The sequence below is a fragment of the Trachypithecus francoisi genome, unplaced genomic scaffold (genome assembly GCF_009764315.1).
Source record: "Trachypithecus francoisi isolate TF-2019V2 unplaced genomic scaffold, Tfra_2.0 Contig01474, whole genome shotgun sequence".
NCBI lineage: Eukaryota > Metazoa > Chordata > Mammalia > Primates > Cercopithecidae > Trachypithecus > Trachypithecus francoisi.
The window spans coordinates 16,215,920-16,236,069 of NW_022681435.1; the positions used below are offsets into that span (position 1 = coordinate 16,215,920).

Below are 20,150 nucleotides of genomic sequence, written 5' to 3' on the forward strand. Positions count from 1 at the left end.
ATCGATGCGAAAATCCTCAATAAAATACTGGCAAACCAAATCCAGGAGCACATCAAAAAGCTGATCCACCAAGATCAAGCTTCATCCCTGGGATGCAAGGCTGGTTCAACATATGCCAATCAATAAACATAATCCATCACATAAATAGAACTAACAACAAAAACCACAGGATTATCTCAATAGATGCAGAAAGGCCTTCAAAAAAATTCAACACCCCTTCATGCTAAAAACTCTCAATAAACTAGGTATTGATACAACATATCTCAAAATAATAAGAGTTATTTATGACAAACCCATAGCCAATATCACACTGAATGGGCAAAAACTGGAATCATTCCCTTTGAAAACCAGCACAAGACAGGGATGCCCTCTTCCACCGCTCCTATTCAATGAAGTATTGGAACTTCTGGCCAGGGCAATCAGGCAAGAGAAAAAAATAAAGGGTATTCAAATAGGAAAAGAGGAAGTCATATTGTCTCAGTTTGCAGATGACATGATTGTATATTTAAAAAACCCCAAAGTCTCAGCCCAAAATCTCCTTAAGCTGATAAGCAACTTCAGCAAAGTCTTGGGATACAAAATTACTATGCAAAAATCACAAACATTCCTATACACTAATAATAGACAAACAGAGAGCCAAATCATGAGTGAACTCCCATTCACAGTTGCTACAAAGAGAATAAAATACCTAGGAATACAACTTACAAGGGATGTGAAGGACCTCTTGAAGGAGAATTACAAACCATTGCTCAAGGAAATAAGAGAGGAAACAAATGGAAAAACATTCCATGCTCTTGGATAGGAAGAATCAATATCATGAAAATGGCCATACTGCCCAAAGTAATTTACAGATTCAATGCTATCCCCATCAAGCTACCACTGACTTTCTTCAAAGAATTGGAAAAACTACTTTAAGTTTCATATGGAACTAAAAAAGAGTTTGCATAGCCAAGACAATCCTGGACAAGAAGAATAAAGCTGGAGGCATCACACCACATGACTTCAAACAATACTACAAGGCTACAGTAACCAAAGCAGCATGGTACTGATACCAAAACAGATACACAGACCAATGGAACAGAACAGAGGTCTCAGAAATAACGCCACACATCTAGAACCATCTGATCTTTGACAAACCTGACAAAAGCAACGGGGAAAGGATTCCCTATTTAATAAATGGTGCTGGGAAAACTGGCTAGCCATATGCAGAAAACTGAAACTGGACCCCTTCCTTACACTTTATACAAAAATTAACTCAAGATGGATTAAAGACTTAAATGTAAGACCTAAAACCATAAAAACCCTAAAAGGAAACCTAGGCAATACCATTCAGGACATAGGCATGGGCGAAGACTTCATGACTAAAACACCAAAAGCAATTGCAACAAAAGCCAAAATTGACAAATGGGATCTAATTAAACTAAAGAGCTTCTGTACAGCAAAAGAAACTATCATCAGAGTGAAGAAGCAACCTACAGAATGGGAGAAAATTTTTGCAATCTACTCATCTGACAAAGGGCTAATATCCAGAATCTACAAGGAACTTAAACAAATTTACAAGAAAAAAAAAACAACCAAACAACCCCATCAAAAAGTGGGCGAAGGTTTGAACAGACACTTCTCAAAGGAAGACATGTGTATGGCCAACAAACATATAAAAAAAGGCTCATCATCACTGGTCATTAGAGAAATGCAAATCAAAACCGCAATGAGCTACCATCTGACACCAGTTAGAATGACGATCATTAAAAAGTCAGGAAACAACAGATGCTAGAGTGGATGTGGAGAAACAGAAATGCTTTTACACTGTTGGTGGGAGTGTAAATTAGTTCAACAATTGTGGAAGACAGTGTGGCAATTCCTCAAGGATCTAGAACTAGAAATACCATGTGATCCAGGCATCCCATTTCTGGGTATATACCCAAAGGATCACAAATCATTCTACTATAAAGATATATGCACATGTATGTTTACTGCAGCATTATTCACAGTAACAAAGACTTGGAACCAACCCAAATGCCCAACAATGAGAGACTGCATGGTGCTACATATACACCATGGAATACTATGTAGCCATAAAAAAGCATGAGTTCATATCCTTTGCAGGGACATGGATGAAGCTGGAAACCATCATTCTCAGCAAACTAACACAGGAACAGAAAACCAAACACCGCATGTTCTCACTCATAAGTGGGGGTTGAACAATGAGAACACATGGACAAATGGAGGGGAACATCACACACTGGGCCTGTCGGGGGTTGCGGGGCTAGGGGAGGTATAGCATTAGGAGAAATGCCTAATGTAGATGATGGGTTGATGGGTGCAGCAAATCACCATGGCACATGTATACCTATGTAACAAACCTGCATGTTCTGTACATGTATCCCAAACTTAAAGTATAATAAAAAAAAAAAAAAGCAGAAAAATGATCAAGGGATAGGAAGACAAATGCACAAAATTCCCTTAAGCATTAACTTAATAAAAGAATAATAAATACAAAAAGGAATGACTAAACATTTTAGAGAAATGTGTAGGTTTATGTTTCATAGGAAAGTGTTTTAAAGTTATATTAACATATAAGATATACCCTTTTCGCAAAGTGAGCCCGAGTAGTAAATCAAGACTCACTAATTATCTGCAGCAATCTGCTCACTAAGTGAAGATTTCCAGAAGTCTAGTTCCAAGGAAATTGTCAGGGTGTTTTGGAACAACATTTGAACCTATTTTATTACCTATTTTACATATCATTAAATTTTATCAAACTATTTTTCCTCTAAATTTTGTGATTTCAAGAATGTGTTGCATTCTTAAAGGTGAAACACTATTGGGAATTCTTTCCATATATACATTCGACACCCTAAAACCTGCAAAATACACGTATTTAAACTGTAACTGGTTCAAGGGCAGGGTCTGTGAGTGCAGCGTCTGCTCACTGGTATCAGTTAGGGGGCAGCATCTGCTCCCTGGTATCGGTTGGAGGGCAGCGTCTGCTCACTGGTGTTAGTCGGAGAGCACTGTCTGTTCACTGGTATTAGACCAACCACAATGCTAGTGTGTTTTAGGAGCTCAATAAATACTTGTTGCATGAAATATTCCAGAATAAAATAAACAAAAATTTTGTCTACATGATTCATTTTTTAAGGGATTTTAAATACTTAACAAAAACCAAAACAAATAAAAAAAGCTGCTCAGTAACGTGAACTGGAAATGCACAGCAGGACAATGTGAAAGGCAGGTGCAGTGATGTTTCGGGCACACTGCAGCCGACTCCCTGAACACCTCATCTGCACTACCTGATGCCCTTTGGTTTTCCTGTATCATAACCTACCCAGAAACAAGCCATGTAAGTAGCTTGCAGATGCAATTTATCACGTGAGATTACAGCTGCAAGTGCTACTCATTAGGGCACATCAAATGTCCCCTTACTAATCAAATGTCCACTTATCTGCATAGCATCAAGTGATGTTTTTAAATGTTGTCCCAAACACTCAGAATATATAACTCCTATGATCTAAGCAAGTTCATAACTCCTTCAACCAGCTGCTATCTCTTAAAGCATTTTTTTTTCTTTTCTTTTTTTTGAGACGGAGTCTGGCTCTGTCGCCCAGGCTGGAGTGCAGTGGCCGGATCTCAGCTCACTGCAAGCTCCGCCTCCCGGGTTTACGCCATTCTCCTGCCTCAGCCTCCTGAGTAGCTGGGACTACAGGCGCCCGCCACCTCGCCCAGCTAGTTTTTTTTGTATTTTTTTAGTAGAGACGGGGTTTCACCATGTTAGCCAGGATGGTCTCGATCTCCTGACCTCGTGATCCGCCCATCTCGGCCTCCCAAAGTGCTGGGATTACAGACGTGAGCCACCGCGCCTGGCCTCTCTTAGCATTTTTAATAAAGTACTGTGTGTGTGTGTATATATATATAGGTCAATTAATGTGGTGGGCCCCTCTGATAATGCAAGTGGACTGACTTTTTTAACAAAACAAATGTTATTGTGAAACATGCATATTACAAAGCAATAAAACAATTTTGGGTTTAACAAGTAGGTCTGAATTCTCATATAAATAAATAACCTCAAGCAAATAGACAGTAGTAAATTGTAAATAATTAGAAAGTAATGAGCTTTGCATATTACCTTCTTAATATAATTGGTTTAATTATAAGTTTAGGGATGTCAGTTTGGCAAATACAATGAGTTGTCAGTTATGATGACATTAGTGTCTTAGAAAAGTTCTTACAGTTTTTACCCATCATTTCTTCAAATATTTCCTCTCCCATTCTCCTAGGACACTTCATTCAACACACAGACTGTCTTGATGTATCTGCTGTGTCACTTACCTGTGATTCTTGTAGTCCTTTCTCATCTTTTTAGCTTTCTCTGCTGCATTCTGGATAATATTTTTCTAATCTATCTTCTAATTCCTAAGTTCTCTGCTATACCTAACTTGCTGTCAGACATGTATGTTAAGTTTTCAATTTTGGCTACTGAAGTTCTAGGTTACTGTTGTAAAACAGAACTTCCTACAATAATGGAAATATTTATATCTGTGCTATTTAATAAGATAGCCACTAGCCACATGTAGTGAGTACAACGGAATAATTTTAATTAGTTTAAATTTAAATAGCTACATGTGGCTGATTATCATACCGCACAGTAAAGTTCTTGAAGTTGTTTGGTTCTTTTCAAATATTTCAACTTGTCAGTTTCCCATTTCCTAAAATTTTCAAGCTTGTCATTTATTTATCTAAATATGGTATAATTAAAGTTATTTTTAAACCCATGCTTTGTAATTCCCATATTCAAAGTCTGGGCAGATAGGCTGGTATTTTTATCCCTCTGCTGTTTCTTACTACATGTTGCCATGTCTCCTAATGTGCTTGATTATCTCTAACTTTGTACTGGTTAATGCTTTTGAAAAATTATTTGTAGAGGTTCCCTGAGGCCCAGTATGAACTTATCTTTCATCCAACACTAAGGCAGTTTGCTTCTGCTAAGTACCCAGAGGCACCATCAATCGAAGACATCTCAAGCCAAGTTCATGGCCAAATTTGGGTGCAGAGCCCTGTCAGAAGCAGTCTGTAGTACCCATTCTCACATTTTTTTCCTCTTCTTTACAGTCTCCTTCATGATGTTTGGGAAACCAACTTATTTCTGACTCATCCATCTATTAAGAGAATGATTCTTTGGAGGTCCAACTTAATACAAGCAGGAGAGCCAGTAAGAATCCCCACTGTGGGGAATCGCGGCTTCTGTTCTCTCACCCCTCAACACTCCTCAACAAAAGCCAAGCACACAATCTTGGCCAATGCACTTGGGGCAAAATAATTTTCCATATACTTCTTTTTTTTTTTTTGAGACGGAGTCTCGCTCTGTCGCCCAGGCTGGAGCACAGTGGCCGGATCTCAGCTCACTGCAAGCTCCGCCTCCCGGGTTTACGCCATTCTCCTGCCTCAGCCTCCCGAGTAGCTGGAACTACAGGCGCCCACCACCTCACCCGGCTAGTTTTTTGTATTTTTTTAGTAGAGACGGGGTTTCACCGTGTTAGCCAGGATGGTCTCGATCTCCTGACCTCGTGATCCGCCCGTCTCAGCCTCCCAAAGTGCTGGGATTACAGGCTTGAGCCACCGCGCCCAGCCTCTATATACTTCTTACTTGTCTGGGAAAGACTTTCAATCAAAACTGGCCTGGAAGTTTCTCAGTATCTTTTCAATTTTTTTTTATTATTTTGAGGCACACTTCAATACAGCTTCTCTAGCAGCATGTTACTGTTGTTTTCAGAGGAGACTTAGTGTGGCATTACCAGAAACAAGGAATGTTCCAGATCTTTTTTTTTTTTTTTTTTTTTTGGGAGATGGAGTCTCACTCTGTTGCCCAGGCTGGAGTGCAGTGGCATGATCTTGGCTCACTACAACCTCTGCCTCCCTGGTTCCTGCAATTCTCCTGCTGGGACTACAAGGTGCCCACCACCATGCCTGGCTAATTTTTGTATTTTTAGTAGAGGCAGGGTTTCACCATGTTGGCCAGGCTGGTTTTGAACTCTTGACCTCGAATGATCCACCCACCACAGCCTCCCAAAGTGCTGGGATTACAGTTGTGAGCCACCGTGCCCAGCCCTAGATCAATTTTTACCAGCAAGGTCAAGCTCCACTGCACACTCCACTCCTGATGATTTAAACCAGATGGGTGGGTGCTACCAATCAGAGGCAGCCTTTCCTGGGAGACTTTTAAGCTGGCTGACTCTGCTAGGCCTCCTCTGTAGATCCCCACGTGGAAAGGGAGGCAGAGCCTGTGACATCCCTTTATAGCGCCTACAGAAACTGCACAGCTGATGTCTATTATCTTACCCCTGCCTCAAGTCCACTAATCTCTAGTCTGTGAGGGTAGGGGAAGCTTCTCACCAAAGTTTGTCCATCTGCTTTAAGCTAATGAAGGAGAAAAGGCATTGCTGACTACAAAGAAATGGTAAAAATAATTCTAGAGGGGTCTAGAAGTGGAAAATGCATACTTATCTCCTTCAGTTCCCAAAAAGCTTGACCATTTTCCAACTCTCAATAATAAATTGGAGTAAGTAGTCCCCAAAGAAAAAAATCATTCTAAGAAAGGTGAATAAACAATATCAGATGTTACTGAGTTGCTGCTATATACCAAGAATGGCCACAGACACTTCACAGGCTCTCTCATTGCCCTGAGGAGGGATTATCATTACCCTCATTTTACAAATGTGAGGACTGAAGCAGATACAGTGGGAGAGGATGGAAATAAAACCAGTGATGTACATCACGCAGCAACAGAGAGCGCAGCATCAGCATAGCAGCCAGTGGAAGGCAGAATGCAAAATCCACAGTAAGGTTGGGTCTGGTACAAGCTAACTGAACTTTAAACATCTTTCCATATCATATCTAGCAGTCGATTATCAGAATGCTTATCAGAAAAATAGAATCACAACTATATACACCACAAAATGTAAGAAGAATCACTTTCATACACTTAGAAAACCCTTGATTTCACAGAAAAATGCCTCTGAGAAAAGATTAAGTGACAAACATGAAAGAACAAGAGAATGAATCTATCTTAAACATTTATCATGTATTTCTGAATAGTGCTAGGCACTTAATGTGTGTTTATAAACTGATTGTTAACCAAACCAAGAATAGTGGGCTTCTTTTATAGATGAAGAAGCTGGGCCCAGCAAGGCTGCGCCAGGCGACCCTGGAGTGATGCCCTGGGGCTGGCATTCAAGACCAGGCATGTAGGGGTCTGCAGCCCACCTTCTGTTTTTCACTAGAACACATGTCTTTTATAAAACTCACTCCCCGTGAAATTCACGTACTCCGCACAGCGATAACACATGGTTGCAGAAAAAGATCTTTCCAATTCTTTTTTCTTCAATTTTTTTCTGAATCCTTACCAATCCTCGCCTCCATCTGTCCTATGTCTCAGAGAATGGAGTCTCTGCAAGGCTAACTGCACCATCTGATCTCAAGCCCTGAACTCTCTGGTCTGCTTAGGATCTCTCTCAATCATCAAATATTTACTGAGTGCTCACTAGTTGCAGGCACAATTCTAGGTGCTACACATAAACCAACAAAGCAGACAAAAACCTCCTGACCCCATAGGAGCTTACTTTCTAGTGTGGGAAGACTAGGAATAGACAGATACATGAAACACATAGTCTTATCAGATGGCAATAATACTATGGAGGGAAATAAAACCAGGAAAGGACATAGTGAGGAGGAGGAAAGAGAAGGCAGAAAGAAGGGGTTGGGGCTATTATATTAACACATGGTTCTGGAGAGGCTTCATTGACATAATAGCATTTGCTTGAAGATGCAGAGGAGGGGTGGGGGAGTTAGAGGAAGAGCAAGGAGAGAGGAGAGGGAGCAGAAGGTAAGGCCAGGGAGCCCTCGTCCACGACTCCCCTTCCTCCAGGTGTACAGTATGTGCACTGGAATGACATGATTTGCTAACCTCAGGAGACTCCAGGCAGCCCACGGAAGGCTGAAGCCATGCCTGATTCATTCCCATGCCTTCCACAGTGCCTTGAACACAGTGGGTGCTTAATAAATACCTAGAAAATTATTTATAAAATTATTTGGTGTTGATCTGAACAGTCTATGAATAACTACATATATAAACATATGTGTGTGTGAATACTTACCATTAGCCAGGATCTTGGGTTTATTAGCAGGACTGAAGCAAATATTATGAAAGATAAGAAGAGGCAATAAAGGGCTGCTTTTGTGCTTGTATTTGCTCATCTCTGTTAGTAAGTCTAGACAGCCATCAAGCCTCAGAATCATTTGTTGCCCATCTTCTCCAAACGATATATTCAGGAGTAACTTCAACCAAAGAATAGTCAGACTACTGAGATGCTTATTTCCTCCTTTTGGCAATGCTAGAGACAGGAAGTTCTGTAAGAAGTTACTCTGTGGATAAATAGAGAGAATATTATTTTCTTCTCATCTTTTTCATTATTTTCCTAGTCCCTTGGTGAACGATTAACTAACATTCTGATATACTCTTCCCCTACATTAATTTCTCCTTTCTAATACCTTCTGAATACTCCATCTATATTATTTCCAAGTATAAGTGAAAAAGGTAAGAAGACCAAAATAGTGCTCAAGTTTTAATTCCTGCTAATTTTTTCCTCACGATGGATGAAGTATACTATAGTTAACTCTTAATTATTTAGAATTGATAATTAAGTTTGGAGATTATTTCAGGCCTCTTGAGTTTTCTCTTTTCTCTGACTTCTAGTGATTTTGCTAGTCATTAAAAGCTACCCTATGGAAGGAAAAAAGGAAAAAAATCCAAATCAGTCTTGAATACTGGTTAACAACTCTGGAAGTAGTGAGGGTATTTTGAATCATTGTAGCTACAGGTGTTATTGTTTTTATCAAATCTATAGAGAGATCTTACATTCACTTTATCCCAGGTACTTATCATGACAAGAAAGAATTTCTGATGGCTACATGTCATTCTATTATGCTTACAGATGAGAAAGCTCTATTACTTGAACCATGAGAGTCTTTTCAACCTCCAAATGAAGCCCCTTCCACAAAACCCCACCAAACCCTTAACTATAAGAAAGATAATAAATTATTTAGACTAATCTATACGCAAAGTATAAAAGTGCTACATCAAGCTGCAGCCCATGGCAACATGGAAACCACAGTTAGGTGGACATTTTAGAAATGAAATGCAATCACTGAACTTTTACGATTGCACAGAATAACTCTTCTTTCTCTCTGTTTAAATCTACTCCAGTTTCTCTCTTAGGTTTTCCTAGACCAAAATCAAGATGTTGGGTTTAATCTATAAAATAAACTTAACGTTTTTACACAAAGGGACTCTAAGTGTTAAGAATGAAATGAGCTACAGAAATATTATCAACATTACCCACACAATAAGTAAACTGTAAAATTACATGCCCACTTTCAGCTGCATCTGCTGTCACTCACACCTACTCTCAGCCAAATTGATAGTTTTTAGATTCAACCCTTGCTGGATTTGGGACTGACAAGGGTGATAGAGTAGATGTCAGTGCTCTCAAATGTAAATGTGCTGTGGGCACTCTTTTTTTTTTTTTGCTGCTTCTAAAGATGTTTTCAGACAATTTCCTACACCAGGTAGAATATGTATACCATGGTAGAAAACAAAACAAAACAGGGTATTTCAGAGCCTGAGTTGCACAACAGCACCTGCTGCATTTTCTATGTCCAATAGATGAATAATGAAGAAGTAGAAGTGTTAAGTGTCTGGGCTCATTATTACTTAATGCAGCAGAGGAAGTCTCAGGCATTTCCTAATTAGAGCAGAGGAAAAAGACTTGATTAATCTGTCCCTGGAAAGAGAGTCTGATCACACTTCATCAAAATATTCTTAAGTATAGCACTAGAATAACAGATTAAGAGTTGAACATATCTTAGAGATTATTTTGTTTAACCCAAACGAAGCTGAAAGAGAACAGGTCTCCAGCTCAAGGTCAGAGACCAGACTCCAGACTGATACTTACATTCCTTCTCATTCCTTCTGGGGCTCCCACTTAGCTTCCCACTAACATGCTCCATAAGGAAGTGGTGGAAAGCACTGCCCCCGCTCTTCTCTCACATATGCAGAATCTCTCATTCTTATGGATGCTAATCACATATATCCAGTTCAAGAGAATGTCTCATTTTGGAAATGATGTGTGTATATGAATACATATATGAAGAAAATATATTCAAATATATATACATATATGACATACATGAACATATACATGAAGAAAATATCCAGCCATGTGCTGGTAAATAAACAACTGATTGTGGTGAGGGTAGAAAAGATCCATGATTTGTACAGTTCACAGAATTACATGGTGTGACACTCTCACTGTGGCTGATTTCAAAATAACAATGTAACATCAACTGGAATTTTTATAAAATTCCTGCAAATTTAAGATGACACTCATGAGTCAGTAGGAGGCTGGCTCTAACGTGCCACTGAAAACATCTTTCCTTGGTGAGATTGATCTTTCCATTTCCTTAGAAAAACCTATCTTTCTATTTATGTGGTGATAAAAAAAATCTTCTGAGGAGTTCAGGGAGAAGAAACAGTGGAGGAAAACGAGACTCAATTCTTATAAATCTTCTCAACTTACAATTTATCTTGGCCTTCAAGTAAAAAAAATGGAAGCACCCAAATTACAATACTATTAAGTAATACATAATCTGATTACATTCAAATTTGAAGGGATTTTCCTAATTAGGGATTCTGTTTATACACATCTAAATACAGAATCTGAGTGCACATGTGTACCAGAATTTATTTAACTCATTACATCCCTTTTAAATTATCTTAAGTTAATATCAGTGACGAGAAGTCTAGTTTGGGAATTGGAGTCCTAGAGAACTCATAAAATTGCTTCATATTCCACAAGGAAGTTAAGGTCTAACTGGGGGAAGTGGGCTGTGATTTCATAAACCATTTTGTCAATGAAATTAAACTGAAATTGTTACTGTTCAATTTGGTCTGTTTAAAGACCAATATATTACTTTTATTATCTCCAATAAACGTAAAACAGCTATCTTTCTAAAACCCTCATTTTTGAGAATGACAAAATACAATCCGAAAGCTAAGAAGATCAACGAGAAGGAAATGGCGTGACTCTACTAGCTCCTATCCCTCTGCACGTGTCATCTATCAACTGGCTTTAAACAAAGTGAACCTCTTAACCCTTTTATAATCCTTTAAAATAAAATGCCTCAAAATCATAATATATTAATCTTAGAAACTGAGTTGTAAACTTTTGATTGGAAAGATTATTTCACTGAATACCCTTTTAAGATACGAGGGGAGTTTAAGGGCTTACCTTCTGAATTACTCCTTTACAGTCATGCGACAAGGCCAGGTTTGAAAGAAGCGTAAAAACCATCTGCTGAACCGTGGTGTTCTCCAGTGGCATCTGGGAAGCCAGCTTGACGACACACAGCATTAGAGAGTTGCTCAGGGCTCCTCTATGTGTAGCTTGAACAGGGTGTTGTCCACAACTTGACCAACAGAGAGAACTGCAACCTTCAAAAATAATAACCTATCACAATGTCTTCTCAGTTTCCCTGTTTAGTTTTTGAAGACACTAAGTGGCAAAGCATATCACTCCGGACACCTTTTTTTCCTTCCTACCTCCCACAACAGATATCCTTGACTCTATCTTTGAGCTATATACTGAATCTGTCTACTTCTCTCAATCTCTCCAGCTACCACTCAAGCCCAAGCCACCATTATATCTCCATGAGAAGTCTCCCTGCTTCTAGACTTGCTCCCAATCATCCATTCTCCACATATCACCCAGGGTAATTTTTCTTTTCTTTTCTTTTTTTCTGTGAGACAGAGTCTCGCTCTGTTGCCCAGGCTGGGGTATTTAGTGGCGTGATCTCGACTCACTGCAACCTCCGCTTCCCAGGTTCAAGTGATTCTCCTGCTTCAGCCTCCTGAGTAGTTGGGATTACAGGCACGCAACATCCTGCCTGGTTAATTTTTGTATTTTTAGTAGAGACAGGGTTTCCTCATGTTGGCCAGGCTGGTCTCAAACTCCAGACCTCAAGTGATCCACCTGCCTGGGTCTGCCAAAGTGCTGGGATTACAGGCATGAGCCACCACACCTAGCCTAATCTTTCTGAAACACAAATTAAATCATGCCACTCCCCAGCTTACAACTGCCAATGTAATCCTGTTACACTCACATAAAAATCCAAACTCCCTACTGTGACCCCTGAGGCGCTACATGACCTGTCCTCCTATCTCATTTCAGATTACTCTCACCAGAACTCACAATGCATGGCCCACGGCAGGCTCTTGATAAAATGTCTATCAAGTGCATGAGCGAAAGAGGAGCCCTAGTGATATCATGTATCATCAGACCAACTGTTGTGGAAACTAACTTTCATCATGCCAGTCTCCTGCTCTAGAATCTATAAAAAGTTCTAACCTTCACCTGGCTTTTGAGGTCTTATATCATAATTTTTATCCTCTCAATTTTCCTACTAAACTCAATTTCCCATTGCCAGATTATCAGACTAGTCCTCCCTCTCTATTCCCTGCACTGCCAGTGACTCTCTCGTGTCAACAAACACACTAAAATATCTGTCTGCTCTCACAATACCTACGAGAAAGCTTGCCTTTGCCCATGATATCCTCAATAAATCAGAGAAATACTTCAAAATATGTATTACTTTTTCCAGTCCACCTTAACGACATTTATAAAACTAGTATTTTGGTATATTATTGAAAGGCAGTATTGGATCCTATTTACCATTTGGAAAATTTGCAGTATAGACACAAAGGAGCTGCAGAGAAATTTGCATCAATGAATCATCCATCAAAATCCAAGGCCAGAGAGAGTGCAAGACAGGCACAAGGTGAGCTTCAAGAGCTGCTTCCTGTTGAAGGAAGGGAAAAAGACAGCATCAGTCTGAATATATGAAAATATAACATTAAAATCAAAACAACAACAAAAAGCCACCAACATAAGACACAAGGAGAATCCTGTGGCTGTCTTCAGCATCCTGCCCCATCCCCACTGGGCTCCACACATGGCTGCCCTGACCACGAGCCTGACCAATCTCAGGAAGTCCCTCCAACACCAGAGTGGTTAAGATGTGCCACTAAGGTAGGAAGCATAGAAAACAGCCTTTGTACCATGTAAATTAAACAGCAAAGTGATATCTCACAACACTGAATAAATTCCTGTAAATGCTATGAAATGGCCAAGAAGTGACAATTTCTGGTTAAACATTCTGATCAACTCTGAGTCCTCCTTGCCTGCCCTCTCTCCCTCTCCCCCACTCTCTCTCTGTGTGTGTATGTGTGTATATACTCAAAGTAAATCACAATTTTTGAGTCATTTGAATATATAAAATTCAGTCCAAATATTATGATAAATCAATAAATTCCGAAGTAACTCAGAGTCTTTATTACAAAGATCAGTTACCCCGGGACAATACTGCAGATAAAATATAGCTGTTTAAGTGCAGCAATATCTGTTTTAAATGAACAAGAATCCTGAGGTAATTCATAGACCCATGTTTACGCATGTGAGCATGCACATAAATACACCCTATACAATTTCACATAGCATCAAGTGGCAGAATAGGAGAAGTGATTCCCAATGTTTGACACTCCCCGTAAGCACTGAGGTCATTCCCAGTGCTCTCCCTAAAGTCTTCCCATGTTCACCACTCTCTGTGGCACACAGCCCTCCATCTGCAGCAGATGACCTTGTTTACTATTTCATAGAGAAGACAGAAACAATTAAGTACAAACTCCTTTATCTACTCTGCCATTCTGTCCACATAGTTTATCTGTATTTTCATCCATTCATCCTTCCTGTCTGCCTGGCAGTGACAAAGAGGTGTTCCACTTCTTGCCTGCCAGAGATTCATACATTCATCTGTGTTCTGAAGCACAGCTCTTCCTGCCTCCTCAGGGATCTTAATCCACCAATTAGTTCTCCTCTTGCTATCTCTTAAACAATTCGTCCCCAGTTTGCTCATTTCTGTACCTGTATTCAAGCAGTTTACATGTTAAGAGAAACAAACATACTCATTTCCTTTCATCCTATATGTCCTAAATTATTAATGCCACTTTTCATGACCAAACTTCTACATCATTATTGCTATAATTTCCCCGTCTCACATTTAATCTTAGGTCATTTCCATTTATTTTCTGCCCTAAAGATTCTACTGAGGCCACTCCTACTTTTGTGGTTGCCAACAACGCTTAAGCACTGTGGCATTTGCTGTATGTCTCTTCTTTCTTAATTTCCATGCTGCTGCTCTATCTTGGATCATCTCTGACAGTCTGGATATTTGTCCCTGCCCAAATCTCATGTTGAGTTGTAATCCCCAGTGCCAGAGGTGAGGCCTGGTGGGAGGTGTTTAGATCTTGGGGGCAGATTCCTCATTGCTTGGTGCTTGCCTCAAGACAGTGAGTGATCTCATGAGATCTGGTCATCTAAAAGTGTCCAGCACCTCCTCGCCAGCTCTCTCTCTCTTGCTCCAGTTCTAGTCATGTGATGTGCCTGTTCCCCTTTTGCCTTCTTGTCATGATTGGAAGTTTCCTAAGGTCTCCCCAGAAGCAGATGCCACTATGCGTCCTGTATAGCCTGCAGAACTGTGAGCCAATTAAACCTCTTTTCTTTAATAAATTACCTAGTCTCAGATATTTCTTCATAGTAAGGCAAGAATGGCCTAATGCAATCTCCAAATCCCTTCTCCAGTATTCCCTTCTCAGTTGTTTTCTGCCCTCTCTTAAATGTTCCTATTTTCCAAAGATATGACCTTGGTTTTCATTACATACTTTCTTGGGAAATTTCAACAATAGTGAGGACCACAAACACCATCTACACATTGATAAGCCATTTTTCACCTGGATGCCCCTAAGACTCTTGAGGCTAGCACGTGCAAGCAGGAATATCTGGTCTCTCACACCTGTGCTCTGTTCTATCATGTACTCTTAATGCATCATAATGCAGCAGCTTAAACTGGAGTTTGGAAGTCATTCTACATTCCTCCTCTTTTCAATGCCTCAAATTTACTCCCTACCCTTCTCCTTTCTACCTGCTTAAGTTAAGGTGTCATCATCTCTTGTCTGGACTATGACAGTCCCCTCCGTCTAACCTTATCCACTGTTTAATTAATTTACCTCACAGCCACCATGATCCTTCCAGTATGAAAACCCCTTAAGGTTATGCATATGCAAACAGCAGGGTGGTGTGGCAGTGGGTGACCTGGTGAATTACCCAATAGTGGTCAACTATTAATAATGAGAACATGCCATACACCTGATAAAAGCTGAAATTGAAATTAAGAATCTCTACCTCTATAAGATTATACTTATACTCAAGGATAATCTAAATATTCTTTGGATTTACTTCTTATTAAACAACTTAGAAATATAGAAATGCTTTGACTTACTGAGATATTATCCTTTTATAAATGGCTAATATGATACAAATTGAGCACAATATTTATAACTACTAGCCAGGTGAGCATTTCATAAATCTTTATAGGTAGATCCTACATGTAAAGTATTCCAGAGTATTTCCCTGAATAAGGTGTCCTGAATGAATATTGACTGCACACACACATGAAATTTATATATTTATATATACACATCAATACTGACTGTACATCCAGTCACAAGCATAATATCATAAGCATGAAGGAATCATAAGTTTATTAATGGCAGTTTTGTTTTGAGAAAAAGTTCATATAAATTCATATATGGGGAATTTTAATAAAATGTATAAATAAATACTTAATTTCCATCAAACTACTCTGAAATATTAATTGTGAGTCATGGCTCTGGCTTTTTAACATCATGTAAGGAATAAGTGTGTTCAACATGTCCCTTTTCCAGATGTGGTATGGTTTTTCCAGTTGTGCTCTTACCACAAGAGCAAAACAGGTAAAAATTTTAAAGGCAATAAAAGCTTCTATAATTTATCTTTGCTTTCTATATTAAAGCTTTAATTTAGTATTTTTTTAAATTTTATTTTCATGGCCAGCTCTTATAAAGAATAATCTAGTATTTCTGCATTACAGCATTAATCTAGTATTTCAAAAGTGTCGTAAAACTATAGACAAAGCAAATCATAGTGTTCAAAAGATTACATCCTCTATAGCAGTACTGATACAATGGTTTAAAACATCATCAATGCTTATAGACAAAGCAAAATATTTCAGTGCTTTTTAGACAGAGGGGCTGTGTAAATAGTTACAGGGAGTCGGCAGAGCCAGAAGCAACTTCCTCTCAGTGGATGTGGCCACACTAGGTAGCAGTTCTAACTCTCTTCTCCTTTGAAGCAGGAAACTCTTATTTCCTTATAGATACAGATAGCTTCACTTATTTCCTTGCAGAGTTGTTTTCACAACCAATTTTGAAAGAATCTACCTTATAAGACACATTCAGCCATTCATTCCATACCTAAAATAGGTGGGAAACCAACACTTAAAATGCCTAAGAGTACAGAATGAGGCTGAAGTTTGTGAAGTTAAAGTTTCAATGATAAAACGCTGATATACACAAGAAACGTAATCAGTGATGAATAACAAGACTAGATACACACATTTCTGACAATTAACCCTGAGTCTGAGGACCAATCAACTGTGTGTCTAAAAATTTAAAAGTCAGAGTTTTCCATTTTTCCTACATTATCTCATATAAAAATTAAACTGCTTAAAACCAGTACTTCTACTAAACTTTTGAAAAGTAGCTCTACTTACTTTACATTCTTCATTTTGATAAAGACAGTTTCTTAGGAGCTGCATGGCAATGCTTAACTCTTTAATAACACCATCCTCCTATTTAAACAAAAAACAGTTGAAAACTGTGAATGCAACAGCATACTCCATTTCTGTGTATAGTAAATCCCTCCCCTTTGGGTCACAGTACAATGCAGGTGTGCTCTAATCACGCCCGACCACTGTAACTTGGAGGGAACTGACAGGCTAATGATCTCTCAAAGATGACCATATCTCAAGAAGCACATTCACCACGAAAAAGCTATTTCTGTTCTATCAAGCATGGAGGAGCTCGGATATATGATACCCTCCATGTTTCATCTCAACAAAGTGAGGCAGATACTGACAGGTTTTCAATCATATCAGGTGTTGGCTGACTTTCTCAATGATGAAGGGCCTTTGGCTAGAGAGGAAAAGAGGCAAAAAAAAAAAAAAAAAAGAACTGATAAACATACAATCAATCTCCTGAATCAATTACACTATTAAATAAGACTTTGTCTTGGTTTCTCATTAAAGGCAGTAGAAACTAGTTATTACATAGAGTGCTGCTATAACGGCCTTACCTACACACATATATGTATATTTATATATTTATACTATTTTTTTTTTTTTTTTTTTTTTTTTTGAGACGGAGTCTCGCTCTGCCGCCCAGGCTGGAGTGCAGTGGCCGGATCTCAGCTCACTGCAAGCTCCGCCTCCCGGGTTCACGCCATTCTCCTGCCTCAGCCTCCCGAGTAGCTGGGACTACAGGCGCCCGCCACCTCGCCCGGCTAGTTTTTTGTATTTTTTAGTAGAGACGGGGTTTCACCATGTTAGCCAGGATGGTCTCGATCTCCTGACCTCGTGATCCGCCCGTCTCGGCCTCCCAAAGTGCTGGGATTACAGGCTTGAGCCACCGCGCCCGGCCTATATATTTATACTATTCACACACTTTCATTTGCTGAATAAGTGGGTGGCAAATCTTGTTAACCACAGTAGTTATTGTTATTGTAGTTATTGTTAACCATAGCTATTATATAATAACTATGTTATTTTGAGTTTACCTGAGCATGCAGTTTAAACATGAGTCCAGCAGACTCAATGTTAGAGGAGATATTCAGAAGGCACAGAAGGAGATAAACAGAGATGAGGAATATCAGCTCTGCAACCACCCAGATATGGGGCAAATATTAGCTCCAACGATTACCAACTGTGTGACTGTGCTGTAATGAGTGTTTGTTCATGAGATAATAAATACGAAAGGTTTCAATAGTGGCTGACATATAGAAAACTCTTAATAAATTATAGTTGTTATGGATCTCATTCCTAGTTAACCTATGCTTGTTTTGAGATAAAGATTTTCTTTTTGTAGTATAAAAAATGTATCTGGCGTAGTATCATGTATATGTGGATATTCCCAATGTTTTATAATAACAACAGTACATAATAAACAGATGTTGTCTAAAGATTTTCAAGTAAGAATTAAGACCAAAACAAGCCAACAATCTGCTAACATAGAAATCTCATTAATTTATCCATCTCTACCATGCTTCTAAATGAGATACTCATTGCAAGCTCCTGCTCATTTCTAGGCACAAGGGGACTGGAGAATGGTCTCTACGTATAGCCATTCATTTATCCCACAATGTTACCTTTTTTTTCAATGCTGCCTTCCCAGGCCTCAGAGAATCTAGGTTCAGTTGTGCATGTATGTGTTTCATCTGCTCCATGCAATTGTCTATAAGATTGGCTGAAAGACAAAATCTATAGCAATCAAAAGGATATTCTATTTCCAAGTTAAGTTAAAACCACATATACCAATCAGATTCTCAAAAAGGTAACATTCTCCATTTCTGACCCACTTCATTTTAGAATTTTCAGTAAGAGATTAATGAATCAGAGGGGGGAAAAGTAAAAGGACTAAAATGCTGAAGGCCACTTGTTTTCAGTTTTTAGTAAGATACTCCCCAAATCCAATTTACAACTTGAGGAATACATCATTTGTTTTAGTAGCAAATCACAACTGATATTAATGGACTTGATGTTGCCATTATTCTCTTTTAATTCTCAGATCTATATTCTCCGATTCCCAAATGAGAAATTACAACACTCAAGAGGAGAAATTTATATGAAAATATGGAACCGTCTGTTGCTGTTTTTACCATCAAAACTATGTGGGTTTTGTTCAGGTATGCAGTGAGTGCTTCTGGATAGTAATATTTAATTATAATGAAACTCAATGTGTTACCTTTTAGCTTCTCTAATATTTAAATATAGGTTCTTTAGAGCAAGAACCATCACATATTAAACAAACAAACAAAAAACTACGTCTAATCTTTTTATTTGAAAAGTAATGCGTATTTACTGCGTCTGTATGAAAAAAATGATTTTTACTGACACTAAGATTATACTGTAAGTTTTTTACATTTTGAGTCTAAAGAAAATTAACTTTAACAAGCAACAAAACATATGAGCTGCTGATAATGCCATCAACACAGCTGACGTGTCACGTGGCTCACCTTTCAAAGCATGTTTCTGTGCTCTTCTACTGACAGCCAGAAGTGACATCAATGCATTTGCAGCTACTCTTTTCAGGATATCTTTGGAGGATTTCCCTTCATAGCACTGCAGAGAATACAAACCAAACCGCCTTGAAGAAATATTTAATCTGCAGCAAAACCGTTGTGAATAAAGAACATTTTCTACTTAAAAGATATTGTTAGGTTTCAACTATCATGTGAAATTCACTGGATTTTGATAAATCATTAATATTTGAGAATGTTCTGTGTGGATAAGACTGTATAAGTTGTTTATAATATGGAAGAGAACAACAATCATTTTTTTTTTATATATCAAAACATTTATTTTTTGTGTTACAAAAACACAAATAAATCCAAGCAGATAATGAAATAAACACATTTTTTTAGTGTCCCATCCTGGGTTCTCTGTCCTAGAACTTATTAAGCAGGTCAGGTTTAGGGTACTTCAACACTTCTTCTGGATGCTATGAAGTCTCCATCTTATAACCATGTTTCTCTAGTTCAGCTCGTAACTGATTAGAGAAATCATCCTCTACATTGTCATCATCCCAATTATCCTCCCAGACATGTGCATCTTCATCTTCATCTAAGCCAGCCCAGTCTTCGGCCGGGAACTCTTCAAACTCGTCGTCTTCCTCTAAGAGACCTAAGTCTACGGGTTGCTTTTTCTCTGACATCTCGACCCTTCGCGCCCAACACCTCCCAGATCAGCAGGAAAGTTGGAACCCTCACTCTTCCTCAAGGAAACGCCACAGTCACTAACAATCATTCTTAAAGACGCATCATCTACAGAAAAAAGCTTTATTTAGCTTTTACATAGCAAGCTCACATACTTACTCAAATTCACCAGAGCACACT

At 38.8% G+C, this 20,150-nt stretch overlaps 2 protein-coding genes across 5 annotated transcripts in view; both read right to left on the reverse strand.

Moving 5' to 3' along the window:
* Window positions 1-20,150, reverse strand: part of RTTN (rotatin) — a 209,492-nt gene that overhangs the window by 7,787 nt on the left and 181,555 nt on the right. For 3 of the 4 annotated variants that reach the window (XM_033175487.1, XM_033175496.1, XM_033175515.1), the window contains 6 exons: window positions 19,272-19,377; window positions 18,405-18,502; window positions 16,756-16,833; window positions 12,783-12,909; window positions 11,343-11,545; window positions 8,151-8,418 (listed from right to left, as the gene is read on the reverse strand). In XM_033175487.1, the coding sequence (XP_033031378.1) occupies window positions 8,151-8,418; window positions 11,343-11,545; window positions 12,783-12,909; window positions 16,756-16,833; window positions 18,405-18,502; window positions 19,272-19,377 (880 nt within the window). Of the gene's footprint in view, window positions 1-3,868; window positions 5,157-8,150; window positions 8,419-11,342; window positions 11,546-12,782; window positions 12,910-16,755; window positions 16,834-18,404; window positions 18,503-19,271; window positions 19,378-20,150 lie in introns of those variants that run through there. The other variant, XM_033175505.1, reaches the window with a different exon arrangement.
* LOC117062240 (26S proteasome complex subunit SEM1) lies at window positions 19,598-20,069 on the reverse strand. The gene has a single exon (XM_033175530.1). The coding sequence runs from the start codon at window positions 19,967-19,969 to the stop codon at window positions 19,757-19,759; it is 213 nt and encodes a 70-aa protein (XP_033031421.1). The 5' UTR covers window positions 19,970-20,069; the 3' UTR covers window positions 19,598-19,756.

Bases quoted from the DNA above. Each gene is read 5' to 3' on its own strand.
- LOC117062240 (XM_033175530.1), bottom strand. From the start codon at position 19,969: ATGTCAGAGAAAAAGCAACCCGTAGACTTAGGTCTCTTAGAGGAAGAC.